The 25,021-nt window shown below is 41.3% G+C and overlaps 1 protein-coding gene across 4 annotated transcripts in view; it reads right to left on the bottom strand.

Moving 5' to 3' along the window:
* WWP2 (WW domain containing E3 ubiquitin protein ligase 2) overlaps positions 1-25,021 on the bottom strand; it is a 120,218-nt gene that overhangs the window by 39,177 nt on the left and 56,020 nt on the right. For all 4 annotated transcript variants that reach the window (XM_027847153.1, XM_027847145.1, XM_027847160.1 and 1 more), the window contains exons 7-8: positions 24,146-24,270; positions 13,352-13,565 (exon numbers count right to left, since the gene is read on the bottom strand). In XM_027847153.1, coding sequence (XP_027702954.1) covers positions 13,352-13,565; positions 24,146-24,270 — 339 coding nt within the window. The remainder of the gene's footprint in view (positions 1-13,351; positions 13,566-24,145; positions 24,271-25,021) is intronic.

The following is a 25,021-nucleotide window of genomic DNA, read 5'->3' on the forward strand; positions in this document are numbered from 1 at the left end:
CTTCCACTCCCAGAGAAGAAACCAATTTGCTTTTTGGAGTTTTTTTCACTTATAACCAAGGAACCATCTCCATCCTATCTTTGATCCCAACTGATCCTAGGAATGAAGGGATCCCTTAGTGTCCAGACATTCAACATCTTTCTATGAATTTATTCTTTTGCTAGCTCAGTTAAAAAAAGATAACTACCAGAAGGAAAAAACCTTTCTTTGTTCACTTTTTCCCCAAGTTCATCTCCCTTCAGTATCTAACTTCTGCTCAGATCAAATGTCCACTTTGGCTTCCCTGATGCCTAACTCTAGCTACATGGTTTCCTTATAGAGCAAGCACTCAACTGCACCCCTATTCAGCCAGCTACATTATACACACGACCCATAAAGGTCCTTTCGTTTCATTCACACTGCACAGCTGGCAAATTCCAGCTTCATCAATCAAAACAAGCCCATCCATCCTTCACTCCCCTCGGTTAAATGCTGACCCTTGGTCAAACTCCTTAGCTGGGTCTCCTTGAGCTCAGGTGACATGTGTGGAGTATTCTTTTCATTAACACTCCCTGTCAGAGATTATGTCTCTGTCCCTTTTAAATAACTTTGATGATGAGATTAAAACACTTTTCCATCAAAATACCAATGGATTTCAAGGCTACTCTGAATGCTCACCCCACAGATCATGTCCTCTCCATGTGAATAGCTCTGTTTGATGTTTTTTAGAAAGAGCATTCAAAGCATCAACCTTATTTTCAGGTTCCTACCCAACACATTGCTCCTTGGCCTAACTGTGAAGGATATTCAATGGAACCATGAACTGACTACTCAGGACCTTTGTACTTTAGACTGCCTAAAAAGTAGTTGGCAATTTCACTTCATCTTGGTTACTGGCTTCTAAAGTCACTTTTTGTCAAGAGAATTTTAACTTTCCATCAGTTAGATGCATATACCTGTATCTAAGGATTATTAGGTTAATTGTAAAAAAAAAAATCACTTTGTTGGATGAAAACTAATATACTAGTAATATTTGTAAATATTACAGATACACTGTGAAGAAGAAGTCACAACCCCGCCTTCTGGAGATGCTCTGCAGCAGTGTGGTACAGCAGAAAGAATATAGGAACTAGAATCTAAGGGCCTGGGTTCAAATCCAGCCTCTGTCACTTACTACCTGTGAGACCTTGGGCACCTGACTTCTCTGGGCCTTGAATTTCCTCAACTGCAAAATAAAAGGGTTTACCTAAATCAGAGGCTCTTGACCTGAAGTCTAAGAACTTTTTTAAAGAATAATTTTATAATGGCATTGCCATATTATTGGTTTTTGTTGTAATCCATTGTATTTTACTTTATGCATTTAAAAACAGGATCCTGAGAAGGGCATCCGTTGGTTTTTACTGCACAATCAAAAGGGTCCACCAGGAAGGTGAAGATTCCCTGGACTAGATTATCCTGAAAGGTCCCCTTTATCTCTAAAGTCTTCTCGTTTTCTGCCCAAGGCCAAGGACTGGGCTTCTTTCTAGCAGACTCTCCTTGGGTTGGCGCTGCCATTTACCATGTCTCTGAACCATAGGCTCACAGACCAAGAAATGGAAGGGACCTCACAAGTCATTTAGTTCAACCCCTCCATTTTCAAAGGAGGAACCTAAGTGCCATGCCCCGAGTCATTCCAGCTGAGCTGGGATTCAAGCTCCAAACCCAGAACTCTTCCTACTCCACTGCCTCTCCCCCATCCCAAACACCTGACCCATGAAAGGCAAAGTTTCCCAGGAACCTAATGCTCACTTATTTGCCATTAGACCATCCGCTTAACCCAGGGTTCAGCTCCCTAGCCAGCATATTTCCTGCTCAGATCCCTCTGTTATTGCTATAGGTCAGCCTTATGACCTAGGCAGTAGTCAACAAGCATTTCAAGTGCTTCCTATGTGCCAGGCACTGTGCTACACTCTGGAGAAATAAAGAAAGACCAAAAACATGGTCTCTGCCCTCAAGGAACTCACAGTCTAGTGGGGGAAATAACATACAAATATATAGAGAGAGTACAAATGAGGGATAAATCTCAGGGGGAAGGCACTGATTATAGTGGAGGTGGGGGGGAGGAGGAGGAGGAGGAGGAGACCAGGTAGGATTTGAGCTGAGTCTCAAAAGAAGCCAGAAGGTGAAAAAGCAGAGGATGCCAGGCATGGAATGCCTGTGAGGAATAGCAAGGAGGCCAGTGTCACCGGATCTCCAAGCACATGGAGGAGAGTGAAGTGTAAGACTGGAAAAATGGGTATAATAATCATAACAACAACTAGCATTCATAGAGCGCTGTAGGGTGCAAAGTGCTTTGCATATCTTACCTCATTTGATTCTCACAACAACCCTGGGTGGCAGGTACCATTATTATCCCTTTTTTATAGGTGAGGAAACTGAAGCAGACAGAGGTTGAGTGACAAACCCAGGGTCATAGAGCATCCAAGGCCAGATTTAAATTCAGGTCTTCCTAATTCTAGGTCCAGTACTCTATCTACTGCGTTACCTAGCTGCCTAGGTACCACACAGATTGTGAATGGGCTTTCAAAACCAAGCAGTGGAAGTGAGGCATTGAAATGTAATGAGTGGGTGATGGAGTACCATGGCCAGACCTGTACTTTAAGAAGATCACTTTGGTAGCAAAGTGGGAGGATGGACTGGAGTGGGGGGATATCTGAATGGTGGCTATGAGTAGAAAGACAGGCAAGATGTTATGAAAGTGGAAATGACACTGGTTTCCAAGTTAATTGAATGACTGGTTTCCAAATTAAAGATACTAAATCATTATTGATTAGAGAAATGTAAATTAAAATAACTCTGAGGTACCACTTCATACCTATTAGATTAGTTAACATGATAGAAAAGGAAAATGACAAATGCTAGAGGGGATGTAGGAAAACAGGCATATTAAACACTGTTGGTGGAATTGTCAATTGGTCTGACCATTCTGGGGAACAATCTGGAACTACACTCAAAGGGTTATAAAACTATACATATCCTTTGACCCAATAATACCACTACTAGATTTGTATCCTAAAGAGATTCAAGAAAAAAGAAAAGGACTCACATGTACAAAAATATTTATAGCAGCTCTTTTTGTGGTAGCAAAGTCATCAATAAGGGAATGGCTAAACAAATCGTGGTGTGTAATTGTGACAGAATACTATTGTGTATTAAGAAATAATGAGGGGGATGGTTTCATAAAAACCTGGGAAGACCTATATGATCTGGTGCAGAGTGAAATAAGCAAAACCAGGAAATCGTCGTACATAGTAATAGCAATATTGTAATGATGATCAACTGTGAAAAGGCTTAGCTACATTGATTAATACAATGATCCAAGACAATTCTGAAGGAATTTTATGATGAAAAATGCTATCTACCTCCAGAGAGAGAACTGATGAACTCTTGAGAACAAATTTAAGTATGATTTTTTTCACTTTATTTTTCCTGGGTTGTTTTTTTTGTTTTTGCTTTTTGTTTTTTTTGCACCATGGCTAATTATGGAAATATATTTTGCCATGATATCACATGTACAATCCATATTGCTTGCCTTCTCAATGGGTGCTGCAAAGGGCTAAAGGGAGGGAAAGAATTTAAAGCTCAAAAAAATTTTGAAATGTTTAAAATAAAGAATAAAATTTTTGAAAACTGAAGAGACATAGAGAAGTCTCAATCAGAATTGCTTTTCTATATTACAAACCAATGGTTATATCTTCACTTTGGCAGCACATATACTAAAATTGGAATGATGAAGAGAAGATGAATCTTCCTGGGTTTATGCTCCCATTTACCGTGTCTCTGAACCACAGACTCACACACCAAGAACGTACCAGGAACCTTAGTGCGCTCATCTAGTCCAATCCCTTCATTTCCCAGAGGAAACAAAGTGACGTGCCCCAAGTCACACAAATCATAGGAAGCAGAAATGAGATTCAACCTAGCTGATTTTAAGATATCAATAGAACTGACCTCTTCTGAAAAGAAGTGTTCAGTATGTTTTATAAGCTGCCAGTCTACACCTTATGGAAGACATCTCCTGCCCACATTTCTCAGGGCTTCTGTTGGTTCTTTGTAAACTGGTGGTAAGGAATATTCAGCTCAATCATTCCCCAAGGACCCTTCTCAGTATTCTGAGCTACTCTTTAAGCCTAAGAACACTGAGCTCCCTTTCAAAAAATATAAACACCACTCTTTTTATTTCTTTTACACACAGGATGGCATGGTAGCAGTTCTTCAGGTCCCTGAATTACATACTGATTTTTTTCCCCTTCTTTAACTAGTCCCTTTCTTCTGTCTTGGACAAGTTTCCAAAGTTTATAGTGGAAGAGTTTAAAAAAAAAACTTCATATAGTGGCAAGAAGGTTTCTATAGTATACACAAGCACAGTCTATTCACACATTTTACAGATGCAAATAAAGGGAAAATGAAAAAAAAGTAATGATTATAAATGAATTACAGCTATGGACAGAATGTAGATAAACACTAATCCCAGCGAGGGCTCTGTAAATTTCCCTCTACAGAACAATGAGATATAGGAAACATGCTCAGAAGGCTGGACTGCTCAGCAGCACCAGCACATTCCCTCTTCATAAAGTGCCTTAAACTCTTCAGGAAAGAAGCTGGCTAGTGGTAAAATTCAGTTTGGAAGGAAAGGGCAGAAGCTGGTTTCTAACTTAGCCGAGAAGATCCAAACCCCGATTGTTGCTAAAATGTCTCTACAAATCAAGTCTCACATGAGAACATGTCAGCCCTGGGGGGTCTCTGGGGCTGCCTGGAGAAGGTGCCTCTGGAGTTCGACATGGTGGTCACCATGAATCTGAAGGTCTTTGAAGCCACCTTGCCCCAATTAATTCTGCTCTGAGGCAGGAAATAGCTCGTGCAACCAGTGACTGTGGGGAGAAAGGACTGTGGGGAGGTAACCCAGCAGTCCAAACAAAACGCCCTCCCTTATGTAAGAAACCACAGCGACATGCTGTTTGCCAGGACAACATAATAGACCTCTGTGTGAAGCCATGGAGCACACTGTGAGGGAGTGTGTGCACTCCCAGAGTTTACCTAAGCCATACCTGTGCATGCAGTGTTAATGAGGGCTCTGTCCCCAAAGCAGGAGCCCCACTGATAGGAACCAGATGCAGGATGGGTTGACAACAGCAGCCTTGCTTTACCATTATCGGCTGGCCAAGAGGGTCACGGTATACCCCCTTTAATTGATGTTTCAAGCATCTTTTTGAAAAATCTGTTCTTCCTCCACCCGATTTCCTTCAATCTAATCAAATTAAAAACAAGCTAGACAAAAAGGCAAGATGGTTTACAGGGAAGGAGAAAACCCAAATGGCCATTGTCATATTTAGATCTATTGAGATCCACTCCAACCGCAGGGTCCTCTAGTCTCTATGCTAATTTGAGAGACTCCTCCATGTTCACAATATCTGCTGTATATTTTTAAAGACAGAACGAATGCTTCAAAATCCCCATATCAGCAAGTTCAGAAGGGGAGATAGGGAGAGTCCAGAAGAACATGTTGGGATAGGGACAGGCACGGGGCCTTTGGGAAACTCAGTTTATCTGCACTCAGACACACTCGGATCAAGGAGAGAAAGTGTTCTCTAACACTCATTAAGTAAAAATCTGAAATGGACAATAAAAAGCCTCACATGCTGTGAAGGATTCAATTCAATTAAGTAAACATTTATTAAATACCTACTACATACAGGGCACTCTGCTAGGAGGTGAGGAAGGAAATATGAAAACCAGCCTCAACCTTCCAGAAGCTTATAATCTAGTAGACAGCAAGATTTCAATAAAAATTTACTTAAGAGAAAGACAGACAGAGACAGAGACAGAGAGAGACAGAGAGAGAGAGATTTCAAAAGGCATAGAGGTAAATGGAGTCTAAGCACTGGGATGGAAGGATGGGCTGTGCAAATGTACAGAGGTAGAAGAGGGGAGATGAGATTAGAGAACCCCAGTTTATCCAGTTTAGCTAGACTATAGAGTATTTCTCAGGGAGTAGAATGAAATAACACTGAAAAGATAAATTAGAATAATTCTGAAGGTGTGAATACTCCTAAGGAGAGCTTGTATTTCATCCTATCTACAATGGGGACCCATGCAAGTTTTTTGAGCAAAAGAGATTAATGTAATCAGATCTGTACATGAGGAAGATTACTTTGGTAGCCTTCAAAGGACTCAGTAGAAAACAGAGAGAACGGAGGGTGGGAAGATCTGTTAGGAGGCTACCATACTAGATTATGAAGATGATGTCAGAGATGACGAAGGCCTGAACTAAGTAGTGATAGTCTGAGTGAAAAAACTGAGAGAGGGAAGAGAAATTAATGTTTGCTGAGGGAAAATTAACAGGATTTGGCAACTGACCAGCTATAGTAGGTGAGAGGAAGCAGAGTCAGCGAGGACTCCTAGGTTTCCGGCCAGAGTGACCGGAATGATGGAGGTGCCATTTACAGAAATCGGAAAGCCAGGAGGAGGGACAGGTCAGAGGGAGAAAGGAATAGGTAGGGGTCTGCTTGTGGTGAGTCTGAAGCACTGCTGGGGCACTCAAGCAGGCCAAAAGAAAAGTGAAGAGCGGGTGACTGAGGGGAAAGGGAGCATGTCAGAAGGCAAGAAAGCCTCCATTTCAAGCCTGGACACTCATAGCTGTGTGAGTGATTATAGGTAAGCCACTTGGGCCTCCTGTGGCTCAGTTTCCTTATCTGTAAAAGAAGATAATGACACCTATAGTAGTCATGTCACAGAGTGATTGTGAGAAGGATTATCCTATTTCCAGACATCATCAAATAAGATAACGTGTGGAATGCTTTCTACAAACTGTAAAGCACTAAAGAAATGCCAGTTGTTATCACTGTTGTTATTAAATATGAAACTGGATCACTGAAGCCAGGGAAATGGTTGAGACCACTGGGGGAGAGAAGATGAAGGGAAAAAGGGGAAGGCCTAGGGCAAAGTCTTAGGGCAGACCAAGACAGCGAGGTAACAGGAGAACCGAGGACACCTGCAGTAATGTCATCAAAGCCAAGGGAGGGAGAGGTCACAGCTGGGAGGGAGGGGCCTCAAAGGCCCCTATTCTGCAGATGAGGAAACCGCGATTTGACCAAGATCACACAGCTGGTGAGTGTCTAAGACAGGATCTGAACACAGGACCTCTCAACTCCAAGTACAGCGCCCCATTCCCAGCCCGAGAATCAGACCGAGTTTGTCTCACAAAAATAGTTTAGTAGAGTAACTACTGATACAGCACAGAGATTATTTATTCTTCAAATGTACGACAAAATTCAATTACAAGTTCACCTGGACCTAAAGAATGTTTCCAAGGGAGTTTGCTTAGAGCTCACTCATCGTCTCTAAGACTGATTGATTGATTTATTTCTTGTCTTGCCTTTCTTCACATCCCCAGTGCTTAGTGTAGTACCTGGCACACTTAATAAATGCTCACTGACTGACTTTTGTTAGTTTGGGTATTTTATATTTTTGTAGGTATCCATCCATTTCATCAATAGATGGGGGAAGAATTGTAAGGTAATAATTCATCTGAAAAACATCATGGGGTTTTAGCCACCCACAAGCTCAATATGACAGCAGTGTTACATAGAATGTGATCTTAGTGTGCTTTTAAGAGTTTGGGCACTCAGGAAAAAGGAGGCGCTAGCCCTGCAGTGTTCTGCTGTGATCAGGCCTCATCTGAACCAAAAGTGTAGACACTATATTTTTGGGAGAACACTGATAAGATGGAATGGCACTATTTTAGTGTTGTAAGAGATCTCATAAGTTAATGGTACAACCTATGCCTCAATGGTTTCCGATGAAGGAGAGCCCACTCCCTCCCAAGGCGGCATGTCCCACTTTTGAGCAGCACTAATGATTAGGAATTAATAATGTTTGCCCTGAGAAGTCTGCCTCTTTGAAGTTTCCCCCACAATTCCCATTCCAGAAGTAAAGAACGGTCTGTAGAGAAGTGGAGAAATGGGAGACTTCATGTCATGTGCAAGGGGCAGCTAGCCAACCATGGCTAACACAGGGAGTGCAATGGGCAATGGGGAACCATCCAAAGCCCTGGCAGCAGAAGACAGAAGTCAGGCTGTGGAGGGCTCATCTGTGAGGCTGAGCAGTTTTCCATCTATCTTAGAGGAAGCAAGGAGACACTACAGACTTCTGAACAGGGGGATGACATGATCAGACCTGTACCTTGTGACTACTGATTTGGAATCTGTGTGGAAGACAGCTCAGACAGGGGAGAGATTAGAAGCAGAGAAACAAATTAGCCAGTCATTCTAATAATCCAAACCAGAGATGATGAGACTCTTAGTGAGGGTAGTGGTTGTACAAGATGGATGGAAGAGAGGCTCTAGAGAGAATTTTGCAACTGCCTGAAGGGGAAGGGTATGAGGAAGAGTAAAGAGTCAAGGCTGACTGAGAAGTTGAAACCTGGGTGACCAGAAGGACAGTGGTACTAGCAACAGAAACAAGTAAGTATGGAGGAAGGTTCCAATAGGAAGTATGGAGGCAAGAAAATTTAATTAGTTCAGACTTGGACATATTCAGTGTGAGATGCCAATGGGACATCCAGGTGGAGATATTTAGAAAGTAGCTGCTGAACTAGAGTTCAGAAGAGAGATTAGGACTCAATATATATATTTAAGAGTAAGTTACAGGGGCAGCTAGGTGGCGCAGTGAATAGAGCACCGGCCCTGAAGTCAGGAGGACCTGAGTTCAAATCCGGCCTCAGACCAAACACCTGACACACTTACTAGCTATGTGACGTTGGGCAAGTCACTTAACCCCAATTGCCTAAAAAAAAAAAAGAGTAAATTACTATAATTCTTCTTTACAACATTACTAATGTGGAAATACATTTAATATGACGGTACATGTATAGCCTATATCAGACTGCATGCACTTGGAGAGGGGGGTAGCGGAGGGAGGGGGAGAAAATTTAGAACTCAAAACTTTATAGAAGTGAATGCTGAAAACTAAAAACAAATAAATAATTTTTTTTAGAAGAGTAAGGTACACAGAAATGATAAGTAAATTTCTGAGAGTTGATAAGATTGCCAGGAGAAGAGACTGTAAGGCCCAGAACAGAGCCTTGAGAGTAAGCCAGGCTTACTGGGTGGGAGATGAGTGATGAGCCAGGGAAGATGACTAATAAGAAACAGTCAGGCAGCTAGAAAGAGAACTAGGAGAGGACAATGTCACAGAAGCCAAGAGGGGAGAGACTATCTAAGAATAGGGGGGCAAGAGCTGCAAAGAAGTCAGACAGAACAAAATGAGGAAAAGACCATGAATTTAGCAATTACAAGATGAATGTAACATCAGGCAAGTGACTGGATCACAAAGGGTTGAGAAGCAAAGCAGAGTGGGATGAATGTCCTATTTTCAGTAAAGACAAAGACCACAAACCATGTTGTGATGAACTGCATTGAATGAAAGCTTAAAACCAGGATACCGTCATTCACTTATTCATCCCCTCAATTACTATGTGTTGAGAATCTACCAGCTAGAAAAACACGCTCATTAGGCACTGGCAGATACGAAGACCAGCGAGGCAAGCTCCCTGCCCTTAGGGAGTTCACGATCTGGCAGAAGTGACATGATACAAAACAAATATGTCGTGACTATACTACATAACAGAACCTGATAAGAGCCTGAGAGACGTCCAAAGCGGAGCATAAAGAAGTGTACAGAAAGAGTTTTTGTCTGACGGGGCAGGTATAGGGAAGATGGGTGGAGGCTTCATGGAAGTGGCGTCTGACCTAGGTCTTGAACGACAGGTAGGATTTTCACAGGTGAGCACTGCATCCCTGTAACAGGAACACTCTTGAGCAAAGATGCAGATGTAGGAAAGTACCTGACATGTGCAAGAGATGTCCCAAAACAGGGAGCCAACTAATAACCTGTACTGCAGAGAATGCTGAAGTCCCAAACAAATGGGCAGAGAGGATGTGGTGTACAACCTGAAGATCACTGAAACACGAGCTTCCTTTGCATCTTGTCTGTCTCCCTTTCCTTCCCCAAACAGAAAGCCTCGATTCTGCTCTCCTCCATGCCATCTTCTCTAATGATATGGACGGAAATGTCACTAAGCAACAACTGGCACAGAAACAACCCACAGGGCTGGAAATGGTCATCCAGCTACCCAAACCCTAGATACACTGGGCTAGAGATGAAAAGCTGGAAAGCCGTCTTGGAAGGGACACCTCCAACACCCATCATCAGGGCCAAAAGTCCCCCTGACCTGGGAAGCTGGCTGCAGGGACTTGGGCAGGCTTTGCCCGGTTCTAAGTGCCCTTGGGAGAAGATGTTGCTCAGTCACGCACACCAGGCCCCCAGACAAGAAGCTTGGCCGGCGGCAGGCGGAGGGAGGGAGGAGGGCACACAGCCATAGCTGGGGCAGGAATAAAGAGAGCTTTTTTCAGAGCTGACTGGAAACAGGAAGTGCCCAATCCCTGAGAACAGTAACCCTCACACACACTCTACACAAAGACACACTGAGCTGTTAACCCTAATTACCTGTGACGGACACACGAGTGAAGCCCCAACCTTCCAGGCAGCAGATTGAGCGAAAGGAAAACAAACAGCTCACAGGGAATACAGGCAGCTATTTTCCCCCTAAAACAGCCTTCTCACCTCCAAATGATTTGCCTTCTTGCTCCCAGATTATAGTGCAGATGTGAAATGAAAGATTAAATGAGGTTTCTCAGGTATTTCTCCCCACAAGAGTTACCAGCCCAGCAGGGAGCAACGGGACACAAGCAGACCCAAACCACAAAACTTTTCCATGCCTGTCATTAAGTTCATCCTTCACTGCCACCAGCTCACACCTCCTAGGATATTTTAAAAGGGGACTGCGACATTCAACATGTATGGAGTTGAAACTCTATGTTCTTAAAGACAGTTTAAAAGGCTTCGGCAAGAGACCCTGCAGTGGGGTATGCACTGAGAGAAAATAGTCTTCCTAGTTTCCTTTCAAGTTTTAAAATTTTCTTGTCTGTTGTTCAATCATTTTCAGTCGTGTCTGACTCTCTGTGACTCCATTTGCCAAGAAAGGCAAAGATACTGGAGTGGTTTGTCATTTCCTTCTCCAGCTCATCTCACAGATGAGGAAACTGAGCCAAATAGAGTTAAGTGACTTGCCCAGGGTCACATAGCTAGTAAGCGTCTGAGGCCAGTTTGAACTCAGGAAGAGGAGTCTTCCTGACTCTGGACCTGACATTCTATCCACTGTGCAACTTACTTGACATCATTCTAAAAAAATAAAGTTAATCCAAAGAGCTCCACAGTTATGATTGCTTCACTCTGTGAGTGTGTGTGTGTGTGTGTGTGTGTGTGTGAGAGAGAGAGAGAGAGAGAGAGAGAGAGAGAGAGAGAGAGAGAGAGATTTTCCATCTCAGAGAGTTCCTAGGGACACTGAGAGATTCCATGCTAGGGTCCTACACACTCTGTGTCAGAAGTAGCGCTTACCCTTGCTTTTTCTGACCTATACATTCTTTCGATACTCTTCCCTACATATTTAGAGGGAGGCATGAAGCAGAGGTACTGGATTCGAGACCATAAAGACCTGGGTTCCAGTCCCAATTCTGACACTTACTAGTTTACATGATCTTAAGAAGTTACTTCCCACATCTCTAAGCCTTACTTCCTCATTTGTAAATGGAGATAATAAAACCTGTACCTCACTTGTATCCTCACAATATTATATTGAGAAGAATGCTTTGCAAGCATTAAAAGCAACATATAAAAGTGAGGACCTATGTTGACTGCTCACATTTGTCATTTTTTAAGGATAAAATGAATAGCAGTTCACTGTACTGGCACCCTACAGTATGTCCAGCCATTCTCCAATTACTGAACACAATGGCCATATCCAAATGTTTTTCCACAACAAATAAAGGAGCTCTGACTATCTTGTTATAGATAACATTTGGTATAGAATATTTGGTCCAGATTTTTTTCCCCTCTTTGAGTACATCCTTAGGATATAAGTCAAATAACAGAATCACTATGTCCTCTATCCTTTCCTCTAATGGATTAGAAAACCAAACATCCCGATCATGCCTCAGAGAAGCCCATCAGCCAATATCGCCAACCACATGGGTGGACCTTGGTTCGATGGTCAGAGGTCTGACAATGTCCAGTGGGACAACAGAACCATCACTGAATGGCCAACAAGCAACACTGCCTACAGTTGGCAAACAGACCTAGACCAGGCCCCCTGATGGAGCTCAAACACCACCCCCTCCCTTGAGGGGGTCTTTGCAACCATGCCCAGGACTCAAATAATTCCATGGAAGCCTGACTACACAGCCAATCTTGAAACTCCCTGTGACTCATCACAGCTAGTTCTCTCATTTCCTCTCAAGTCTACAACTACTAAAAGTTATTTGGAACCAAAAAATAATAATAATAATAAAACTGTCAGCCCAGCAACAATCATGGTTCGGAGAGACAGACCATGCCAGGGCATGGCTGCCCCCTTACCTTGGCTTGGAACACAGCAGTGTGGAGTAGCTTCCTGCTACTGACAATACAATAAGATCCTGAAAGAAACGGTTTCCCAGACTTACATGAACTGATGCAAAGTGAAATGATCAGAACCAGGAGAACATTGTACACAGTAACAGCAATCCTGTATAACGAGCAACTGTGAATGACTTAGCTATTCTCAGCAATACAATGATCCCAGGCAATTCTGAGGGACTGATGATGAAAAATGCTATCCATCTCCAGAGAAAGAACTGATGGAGTCCAAATGCAAATCAAAGCATACTTTTTTAAATCTTATTTTTCTTGGTTTTTTTGCCCTGTGCTTTTTTTCACAACATAACTAATATGGAAATATGTTTTGCATGACTACACATGTATAAACTATATCAAACTGCCTTCTCAATGAGGGGGCAGGGTATGGAGGAAGAAGAGAATTTGGAACTCAATATTTAAAAAAAAATTTATTAAAAATTGTTTTTACATGTAGTTGAGAAAAAAAATAAAACACTAAGTTTTAAGGAAAAAAAAAATGCTGTTCCCCAGATTTATTTTTGGGGGAAGATCTAAGCAAAGGCCCCACCATATGGTTCTTATTCCCTATAAAAACCAGATTCTCAAGTTAAGGTTTTCCTTCAAGATATGAAAAAAAGGTGGCCTTGATTTCACTCCCTCTGGGTGACAAAGATTCCAAGGCCAGCTTTCCCACCAGGCCAGGGACTACCTGCAGCTCTCCATTCCTCCAGGGAATGCCAACCACTTGGCAATAACCAGCCATGCTGTTGATGCCTGCATTAGTGAAGGAGCCACAGCATTCTGGAAGAGAAGGGCTGAGCCCAGAGAGGACACAACTTACCCAGGAGGCAGTGTTTCCGAAGCCTGTGCTGCTACAAGGGACTGCTGGGCACTGACGCTAGAACCCGGCTCCTGTCCTTCCCTAGGTTCTGCCGAGGCCGGGACAGAAGTAGTCCCGGGGTTCGGGGTCACACTTGACACTGCAGCAGGGGGGGAAGTCACACCAACCACGGGGTGCTCTTCAGGATCAGTGGCTGCTGCAGATTCTCCACTCACTGAAAGTACAGAAACTCAATGAATCAATCAGCTGCTTTTTATCCACTGTCACTAAGTTTTACCTTAAGCTAAACTTACTTTAACTTTGCTAGCACAAGAACCTAGAACATTCTCATATTGTTGAGAACAGCAACAATGATACATTTATCGATTTAACACAGTTTCTAAAATTGACATGAACACATGCCCAGGACCTCTAAGAATCAGCAAAGGTTCTAAAATAAATTGGAGACATCACCTACCTTCTGTGATGCTTTTTTAAAATTCTTATAAGGATGTGTTTAGCAGACTGCTGCGGGTAAATGCTTCTGTTTTACTTCAATGAAAGGGTAGCAGGAAAAAACAAATGTGACTAGGATAATGAGGGGCTGCTCCTGGTAAAAGGCAACAAGGCCAGTGCAAAGTCTATAGGCCCAAATAATTTGCTTTATACTTATCTTTAATTGTTAAAATAAAACTTTATTGATGTCTTTTTTCAATCACCTACATTTCTCACTGCATTCTCTTCCTCTGCCCCTCCCGGTGACCCATCCTTATACAATATTTTATTTATTTATTTATTTATTGTATATTATTTATACAATAAAGGATACAAAAAAGAGGAAGAAAAAAGTTCCTCAAAACCAACATATCCAAAAAGTCTGGCATTACATGTAGTATTCTACATAAGCAGAAGAAGGTATCTAGAAATCTTCTGATGAAAATACTTAGACTTGGAATCAGGAACACTTGAGTTCAAATATGGCCTCAGACATGCACTAGCTGTGTGACTCTGGGCAAGTCACTTAACCTCTGGTTGCCTCAGTTTCCCCAACTATAAAATGAGGATAACAACAGCAACTACCTCCCAGGGTTGTTGTGGGGATCAGATGAAATAATATTCGAAAAGTACTTAGCAAACCTTTTCTTTACATCTATTATCTCATTATGAATACACGTATACAGGATATATGTATGTCATGGGTACATATGTTAACTCTGTCTTCTTCAGGGTCAAGCTTTGTCAGTTTCAGTTGTGTTGGTGATGGTAGTAGTCACTGCCCATAATTCTCCCGATTCCACTTATTTCACTTTCTATCAGTTCACAAAAATCTTTCCATGGTATTTCTGTAATCACCATATTCATTTCTCACAGGACGGTAATAATTCATTGCATTCATGAACCACAATTAGTTAGCCATTCTCCAATCCATGGGTATATACTTTGTTTCCAGTTGTTACTACAAAAAGTGCAGCTACCAAAGTTTTGGTGTATATGAAGTATCTCATCTTGTCACTGACCACCTCAAGGTAGATGCCCAGGAGCAGAATTTCTGGGTCAAAAGATATGGATATTTTAATTACTTTCTTCCCATTATTCCAAATTGCTTTCCAGAAGAGTTGGACCATTTCACAGCTTCACCAACAATGCCCTAGTGCACCCACCCTTCTGAAAACCCTCCAATGCTGACTTTTCCCATCCTTTGTCATCTTTGCCAATTTGCTATAAGTGACCTGAAACCTCACAGTTGTTTTGATTTGCATTTCTCTTATTAATTCACAGCATTTTTTCCATATAGTTGTTAATAATCTGCAATTCTTTTGAGAAGATTTTGTTCATATCTTTCGCCACTAATCTACTCCATATAGTTGTTAATAATCTGCAATTCTAAAAAAATGAAGTAAAATAAAATAAAAATAAAAAATAAAAAAATAATTAAAAAAATAATAATCTGCAATTCTTTTGAGAAGTGTTTGTTCATGTCTTTTGCCACTTATCTATTGGGAAATGGCTTTTGATCATAGATTTCTATTAAATATATACATATCTTAGATATCAGAACCTTATCACATATTTGATACAGTTTTGTTTTTAAATTCCACCCCAGTTAATTGCTTCTCTTCTTATGTTGGTTACATTAATTTTGTTCATGCAAATGATTTTCAATTTCATTTAATCAAAATTACCTAGTGCCTCAAACTGAACACAATGTTCTTAATACAGTTTGACCAGAATAGGGCCAAGTCAGATTAGTGGGGTTGAGAAGAAAGTAGAGGAGAAGGAACTCTGGAAGTGTTGTCAGCAGGTCTGGTCAGTGATCTCCTCTACCCCACAGGGTTAAGAATTCACCCCTACCCACAGCTGTTCTGTTACATTAGACTAAAATAGCATGTTTCTGGCAACAACTTATAAAAGACATTATTCCCTCTGCTTTGCACTTTTGTGTTATCAGTCCTTCAAGGAGATCACATTTAAGGGAGCAGGCAAAGATCATTTCTCACTGTACAGATGAGGAAACCGAGGCTCCAAAGTTCAGAGATTGATATCAAAGATATCAAAGATCATAAGCCACAGCATTGGCAAGACTGAAAAGTGCCAGTTCCCAAATGGCTATTTCACTTTTCCAGATGGCCATACTGTCTCTCCTCCTCTACCTTTAAGTTTAAAAAAAAAAAAAAGGAATCCAGGTAAGTACTGGTTTATTTGGTATGCTAACAAATGAAAACCTCTATTATCTACTTGGTGCTTCACCAGTACTATAATAATTAATGTTCATAATGGGAACCCAAGGTCCTGAAATGTTATTTGAATCAAAGGGTAAATTGGTAAAGATAAAATTGATTAAATTTGATATAGTTTTAAAGTTAAGCCGAGGTATTTTGCTGATATTCTAAATCCTTGGAAACTGGTAAGCTAGTATGTAAGAGTATATAACTCTCTCCAGGGTGACCCCAAAGTCTCAGAACAGTTTTAAAGCTTTAATTGTCTAAGAATTTTAAGATCCCTCTTATTAACCAGAATACTGCACAGAATCATATAATTCTAGAGTCAGAAGGAAACGTGAGAGGTCATCTATTCCAGCCTCCCAAAAAGGGCAGAAATCCCTTCTATAGCACCCCTGAAAAATGGTCATTCAGTTTCTATTTGAATACCTCTGGCGATAGAAAGAAGCCCCTTCCGTTGCTGGACAGCTCTCAATGTCAGAAACTTCTTTTCTCACGTTGAGCTGAAACCTGATTCCTCAAAACCTCTACCCTGTGGTCCCACTTTGGCCTTCTGAAGCACAAAACCAAACCAGCTAACTCCGCTCCATGACGGCACATCAAGTATCTGAAGATAGCAATCATGTGTCCCCTGAGCATTTCCCTCTCTAGACTAAACACACTCAATTTCTTCCATTGTTCCTCAACTAACATGGCTTCCAGACCCTCCACCAAGCTCATGGCATTCCTCTGCATTGGCTCTCATCTGACAGGGCCCCTCACCGGGTGGTGCCTCCAAGTGAACACAACATTCCCAATGCAGTTTGACCAGAATAGAGCCAAGTCAGTCCCATGCTTCCCACAGTCGAAACCCCATTGGTTCCCTCAATGAGAAGCAGTATGGCATAGGAGAAGGAACCCTGGAATTGTCCTCAGCACATTTGGCTTCAAGTGCCATACTCTCTACTTCCTAATTGTGAAACTTTGACCAAAAGAACCTTCTCTCTGAGACTCAGGTTCTTTTTCTATAATAGGAGTTAGCAAACCAGCCCAAGGGTCAAATCAGCCCTCCAACTGTTTTTGTATGACCCACAAGCTAAGCATGGTTTATACATTTTTAAATACTATTTTTAAATTTTAAATGACATTTAAACAATATTTTCACATTATGAACAATATCTGAATATTTAAATTTAAACATTATTTTTAAAATGTAAAAGCCATGCTTTGAGAGACAGTGGGCTGAATTTGGTCTATGGGCCATAGTTTGCCAATGCCTGATCTATAATATGGATCTAATAATACTCCCCATCACATAATGAGATAATGTATGGAAAACACTTCGTAACTACAGAGCACTATTAAAATGTGAAGGACATACTATTATTATAACATAAGAAAAAGGTACACTGTGGTATATGAATACACTAGCACTTGACGGGCTTGGGGAAACAGGACCTCTTATTTCACTGGTACAGGGAACTCCCAGTGAGCGAAGGGCCCCTGCTAACTCAGCCTGGGGCCTACTCTCCAGTTTAGCGCCCCGGGCAATCAGTCTAGTGTCCACCAGGGCACATAGCTACTGTGTGTCTGAGGCATTAGCCCTTCTAGCCCTCAACATCACACGGCTGGCACACAGCAAGCTCACGGGATTTTACTAGGCACATGAACTGCTGCCATGACAGACCTCCTATTCCTATTCTCATGTAATGGATCTGTTAAATTAACATGCAGCATGGGGGAGGGGATGAAGTCAGAAGACCTGGATTCAAGTTCCTCTGAAATATATACTAGCTATGTGTCTATGGTAAAACGACTTAATCTCTGTGCCCTAGAAACCTAAGACTGCCAATCTGCAATGGTAGAGGGAATTCCTACATGGAAAGTCCCTTACAACGATGAAATCAAAGCTCTAAACCAAACCAAACCAAACATTTATCCAAGTCTAAATTCTATCTGACTGGTTTGAGCTCAGTTGGGACCACTGGTATTTCAGCCTCTCAAGATCCTTTTGATTCTACCATCTCTAATATTAACTCTATGTTAAGAGGCACAAGAAAGAACAACCTTAGTACTGGCATTCTAGTAGTGAGTAGACCTGGTGTCCACCACCTCGGTTTCCTCAACTACAGCAGAGAGGAGACAACAGTCAGGCTAAATCAAGGGTCTTCGAGGATGGGTGCACTCACAAAATTAGAAGGAAAAAAAAGAAACAAAGAGAAAGGAAAACTTGTCCTGGAGATCAGCTTGCTATATGCCTTATGTGGTGGTTATACTCAACTTGGCACTTTATTTTAGACTATCATTTCTTGGTTTTTAGTCATTTCAAGGCTAATTTCTGCACAAGTGAAGTCAAGTCTCTAAAAAGATCAGAATGTCACTGAGAGCAGGGGCTACACCATTAACTTCTTTGTCATTCACCATCTCTTGGGTCCCAGCACAACCCCCAAGATGATCCTTGTACTCACTATCTACCCCAAAAGCTTTCTGGAATCTGGGTTTTTACTCAAGCTGATTCTCTCATGTGGAATGCCTTCCTCCATCGTCTTTGCCTTGTGAGGCCCTCTATGCCCAGCCCAGTCTGCAAAGATCTCTTCTACTTCTGTATTCATGATACCAATTGCCTACATCAATCATCTGACAAGTGTTTATTACCTTGGGACATGTCTTATACTGTGATTTAAATCTGATATCCTTATTTAAATTTTCATGTACTGATTTAAATTTACATGTCCAGTCACAACCTGACTGGAAACTTCTTAAGGGTAAGGACCACACTAATATTTATTTATTATGAAAGTGTCCTACATACAGAATGTGTTCAATAAATATCTGTTGACTGATTGATAGGTACTCAATAAGGCATTTCTAACAGGAAAAAAAAATGTTTGGAAGTAAAATAGGGAAAAGGGAGACAAAAAAAGGATGATAACAAGATGGCCTTACTGTATGGGGGGGAGGGGGGGCAGGGTTGGTGAGAAAAGTACAAAGTCAATAAACAACACATGTTAATAATCATACTTAAATGAGACTAAATGGGCATGGCTGAAATCAGCGGCAACTGGAGAGCTAGGAATTTCTAAGATCACGGGTATTTCACAATGTTCCTTCCATGTCATTAGTAAACCTTGTAGTTTTTATGAATCAGAATGTTCATTCAGTAAGAGGACATACTCAAATGGTTAGCAAAGGGGAATGGGAATTGGAAACTTTTTTCCAGATCCTGGATACCCTGCCAATTCTCTGTGTAAGCCTGGGTCTTAACGTGTATGCAGCGCTTCAACGGCTGATCAAACAGTGGTCTTTTCAGGAGCACACACACAGAGGGTAGTTACCATCTGCAGTTTTTAGACTGAAGTACAATTAATGCAGTGTGAACCAGGGTAATGCAAGTCATTGAAGAACAAGGGTTTCTCTCATTCAAAGTTCAGGTAGCATTTTTTGTAACAACCTTGAAAATCATGCAATTCAGGTCTTCAATGAAACAGTATACCATTATATTATTTTTCCCTATCAAATGGCCTCAAAGACTTAAAATCCCCTTCTTTAGATACTGTGTATTCATACAAGCCATCTATCTAATTCTCTTTCCTTTTGTAGGAAAGTTTACTTGTTGGCTGTGACAAGATGACAAGCACCTGAAATTCTGCTCCATTTTCTCTTTCAAAATGTTTTCCCATGTGTATAATTCAGTGAAAAAGGTTCCCTTAAAAAATATCTTCTGCATGTGGTATCTTCACAGCGGGAAATATTTCCTGGAGGTGTGGAAATACCACTTTACTCTAGGAGTCTTCCTTCCCAGCTCAATCTTCAGCACATTGGCTCAGATGAGCGCCCCCTATGTGTATCTCTTCAAATCTTTTCTATTCGCAAGCTACCATGAGAAAACTATCTTCCCAAAGCACTTGCCACCAGAAAAAAAAAAAAAAGGAGGAAAAGGAGAAGGAGGAGGACAAGGAGGACAAAGAGAGAGAGAAGAAGGAGATGGAGATGGAGGAGATGAAGAGGAGAAAGAGAAGGAGAAGGAGGAGCAATGCAACTATTACTCTTCGGATACAAAAGCAACCTATACATAGGTTAGTAGGGAGACCATAAAAAGTTAGTGATTTCAAGGAAAATCCTATCTTTCTATTGGGTGGACTGTGAGAGAAGAGGAGAAAGAAAAAGGAACCATGGAATGACAGAAAGAAAAGAGGATAGGAGGGAGGGAAAAATAGGTCCCTTTTCTAGCTGCTGATTTTTAGGGGACAATGTCAGTTGGAGCAGTCAAAGCACTAACACGAAGCACCTTGGAACTTTTCAAAAGCAGTTATCGGTGGTCTCATCTATCATACTGTAATATTTCTTAGGGCAAGGACAATAACTTTTAGTCTAGTTTCACACAGTGCATGCATCATGTGTATGGAATGCCTGCAATGATTCAGCATTCAATAAATACAAGGCATTGTAGGTACAAAGATTAAAACAATTCTTGCCTTCAAGGGGTTTATATCCTATAGGGGATACAATAAGAAACAAGTAAGTAAATGCATGATGATTTGGAGAGGAAGACAGAGCTACTTAGAATCAATCAAGGTATAAGAAGATTAGAAAGGTAGGAGGGGGCTAAGTGCTTTGGGGGTAGGTAGGTGGCGCAGTGGATAGAGCTATAACCTTGGAGTCAGGAGGACCTGAGTTCAAATCTGGCCTCAGACACTTGACACTTACTAGCTGTGTGACCCTGGGCAAGTCATTTAACCCTGAATGGCTCACCTAAATAAATAAATAAACAAATAAATAAATAAAGTAAGTGCTTTGAATGCCAAACAGAATATTTTGTATTTGATCCTAGAGCCAACAGGAAGCCACCCAAAGTTTATGTAAGTAGGGGATTGACACAGTCAGAGCTGTGCTTTAGGAAAATCGCTTTACTGACTGAATGGAAGATGGATTGGAGTGGAGAGAGACCTGAGGCAGACAGACCCACTAGCAGGCTATTGTAATAATCCAGGAGTCAGGTGATAAAGGCCTGCACTAGAGTGGTGGCAATACAGGAGGAGAGAAGGGGGCATATTCAAGGAATGTTGCAAAGGTGAGATCAACAGGCCTTGGAGGGGGAGTGGAGCGGTGGGGGTGGGGGCGTAAAAGAGAATAAGGAATCCATGATGACTCCTAGGTTGCCCTCTCCAGTAATAGAGAAGACAGGATAGGGAAAGGGTTTAGGAAAAAAGATAGTGAATTCCATTTTGGACATATTGAGTTTAAGATGTCTTCACTTAGTTCAAAATGTCTGAAAGGCAGCTGGAGAGAATTGTAGGTCCAGGAAAGGTAGATTTGAGAATCATTTCATAGAGATGATAATTAAATCCATTGGAGCTAATGAGATCACCACAGAAGAGAAGCCAGGACAGAGCCCTGGGGGTCACCTATGGTTAAGAGACCATTATCTGGTGGAGGATCCAGCAAAGAAACAGAGAAGGAGCTTCAGCTAGGTAGGAAGAAAACCAACAGAGAGGGGTGTCCCAAAGACCTAGAGAGAAGAGGATGTCAAAAAGGAGAGAATGACCAACAGTGCCAAAGGCTACAGAGAGGTCAAGGAGAATGAGGATAAAGAAAAGGGCATTGGAATTGTCAACTAAGGAATCATTAGCTTCCCATAAAAGATGTCTCCCTTAAAAGAATCTAAAGATTGGATTACAAGAGGCAGAGGTGATAAGGGAGAACATTGCAGATAAGAAGCCCACAGCCACAATGGTAGAGGGGTGGAAGATGGAATGCCAATTTCAGGGAATAGCAAACACAAAATCTAGGCCAGTTTGGCAGGAACATAGGAGAGCAGGTCAATAATGCCAAATAAGTCTGGAAAAGTAAGCTGGAGCCAGGCTTTAAACATGAAGGACTTTAAATGCCAAGTTAAAGAATTTGTATTTTATCTGAGAAGCAATAGGAAACCATAACAAACTTTACCATAAGAGTGACACAGTCAGACCTGTGCTCTAGGAAGATATTTTTGACAACACTGGAATGAGGAGAGAGAGAAAGAGAGAAAGAGACAAAGACAGAAAGAGCAGGTAGATAGGGAGTGAAGGAAGATGGGGGGAGGAGGAAAGAATGAGTGACGGAGATTTCTAGAGGGGCCAAGGCAGATGGACTTGGTCTTGACAAGAAGACCCATCTCTTCTTCAGAATTAACAGCAGAGGAAGACAGAATGAGGGAAGGCACAGAGAAGTTTTGAGGGAAGAAGACACTGTCCAAAAAACACAGCCTCTACTTCCTCTGTGAGAAAACGAGTGTCTCTTGGTGAAAAGGAAAGGGGAGGAGTGGTACAAAATGATCAAGGACAGAAGATAAAACTGAAATAGCCACTCTGGGGACCGTTAACATAGAGTCAACTTGGAAAGTCTATGAAGATTACTGTGAGGCACTGAGAGCCCAACCAAGATCAAATAACTTAAACGTGTAGTGGACCCAGTCAGCATAGATGTGTAACTCACCTCGTAGTTTTTATCAGCCCTCCAGTAGAAGCAGAGAAGGTGGATGGGGAGAGAAACCTATGGTGGAGCCAAATGGAAGAAACCTAATCCAAATAACTGAAAACATCTATCATGTCTTCTCTTCTCTGAGCTAAACATTCTCGATGTCTTCAACTGATCCTCATACAACACGAATTCAAGGCCCTCCACAATTCTGGCTGCTCTCCTCTGGACACTCTCTAGACTATTAAGGTTTTTCTCAAAACTTGAGACCTAGAACTGAACATTCCACATGGGATCTGATCACAGAGGAGCACAGTGGGAATACTGTACTGAACATCTTATTAATCCTGCAACAAAACACCCACATCTTCTCCAGATGAACTGCTTCCTGGTCCTTCACCTTGTACCTGTAAAGCTGACTTTCAGAACCAAAGGGTAATACTTTACATTTCTCCTCTAACAGACAGAGCCCAGTGTTCTGGCCTATTAAGGTCTTTCTGAATCCTGATCCTGTCATCCAATGTTAGCTCTCCCACCCAGCTTTGGGACATCTCAAAGTTCAATAAGCCTTTATCAATGATCAAATGTTAAACAGCACAGAGTCAAGCCCAGCACAGGGCTAACACCCGTGGCGTTCCACTAGAGAGGTCTTCACAAGAACAAACCTACTCTAGCTGAACTCCACTAAGCATCCTGTTCTGAATTCGCCCCAATGATGTGTCTTCCAGCCCGTCTCCCTCCCATCCATCTTTTCCACAAGAACAGCAGGAGGAATTCTGCCAAATGCTTTACTGTCACAATAAAACCAAGGATAAGGAAAGAGCAAAAATTAATTTGCATTTGCTTAGGTCTCTTACCACTTGCAACTGGCTATGCCTAAAGGTAGAATCCAAGTTTTCTCTGCTTGTAGTAATAAGGATTTGTGCAAATAGGAAAAATTCAGTTCTCTGAAAATGGGTTATCAAGAATCCAATGCAAACTGGTCTTCCCTGAACCATTTCAATAGCCCAGATATCTTCTCCAATCCATCATTTTAAGCAAAGATAAACTCATGAGCCTGGCATGCAAATAGGAAATTAATTTCTTAATGGGAGAGATGGTTTTATTTATATCTTTGTAGTCCCAGAGCCCAAAAAAGTACCTTATAAATAGTACATTCATTACATAATAAATGTTTCTTGAGTTGAATATTACTTAGTCCTTATTCTAAAACTGGTGATTTCCATTCAATTTAAGAAAATTTGGGATAGCTATTAAAAGGTTACTCCCAAGCAAAAAATATGACAAGAAGGTATAAATTACTAGAAAAATTAAATCTTTATGTTTCTGTACAAAGGAAAACCTCCTTTGACTGGTATCTTAATGATGAAATGAAACAGCAAAGAAAGCCATTTGTCACAGGTAAGTCCTAGGAAGAGTAAGAATTGGAAAGAAGGCAAGTCAAGAGAAGAATGTATTGTTTCATCTTTCTCCTTCAGCACCAGATCACCTTCTTACCCTGAATTATTCAATAATTCTGTTTCATCATTTTTTTTTATCACTGGTTCATGCCAAAGCTAGACTCCTAAGCACATCCTAAAACAACTCTCACATAACATTCCTCATCTCAATTAAGGTTGCCCCCCTAAGTCAATGTAAATTATTATATGCTGCAACTCACTTGTTCCATTAGCCAAGCCACTATGGTTCTGACTCTTGGCCGGTTGCCGGTGCCGATTCCTGCTATTAGGGCTCTGTTCAACATTTGCCGTGGCTCTGGTTGGTCCAACAGTATGTCTGTGTGTCCTTGGGAATCAAAGTATAAAAGAGATGTGAGTCATTATGAGAAAAAGGTATCTCCCACTGGAAGAAACTGCTTTCTTTTCCTTACCCCATTTATTATAACCATGTGCTTTTATCAAAGGCCTTTTGAATCAAGACTCTCAGTGATACCTGCAGACTACTATGACAATTCACAAAAGGAAACACAGAGGAGTTTCTTTATCAATCAATATTCTAGTTAGATCAAATCTACACATATATTTTTTAAATCCTTTGCTTCAGTCACCAAAACCAAAGTGAATTATTCCCTTGACGGAGAGCTCATAGATATCATAGTCAGAACACAACATTGTGTTTGATGGGCCGAGCTATTAATCAAGAAGCCTCGCTGACCTAGAGGCCGTGTGAAGATCTTAGTTCTCCAACTTCTAGGTCTCTCATTCTGGCAGTGAGAGAAGGAGCACTAAACTAGGGGCAAATCAATTATCTATCAACAGACACACTATTTCCTTATAGGTGCTTCCTAGCAGATAGGAAGCCAAAGAGCTATGAGAAGTAAATGCTATAAGACCAATTCTATGTTTAGTACAGAAATATTAACTAAAAGAAATTGCCCACTGTACTAAAGAAAACAGAAGGATCCATCAGTAGAATCCCTCAGAGAATAGAGAAAGATGAAGTTGTACCATTTCTAGTTGTCCCACGTGCACACACTGAGAATATCTAACCTCATGGTTCAACTATTTTACAGAACATCTAAGCTGACTTCGTTCAT

Source organism: Vombatus ursinus, unplaced genomic scaffold (genome assembly GCF_900497805.2).
Source record: "Vombatus ursinus unplaced genomic scaffold, bare-nosed wombat genome assembly UNPS02005286.1, whole genome shotgun sequence".
Classification (NCBI taxonomy): Eukaryota; Metazoa; Chordata; class Mammalia; order Diprotodontia; family Vombatidae; genus Vombatus; species Vombatus ursinus.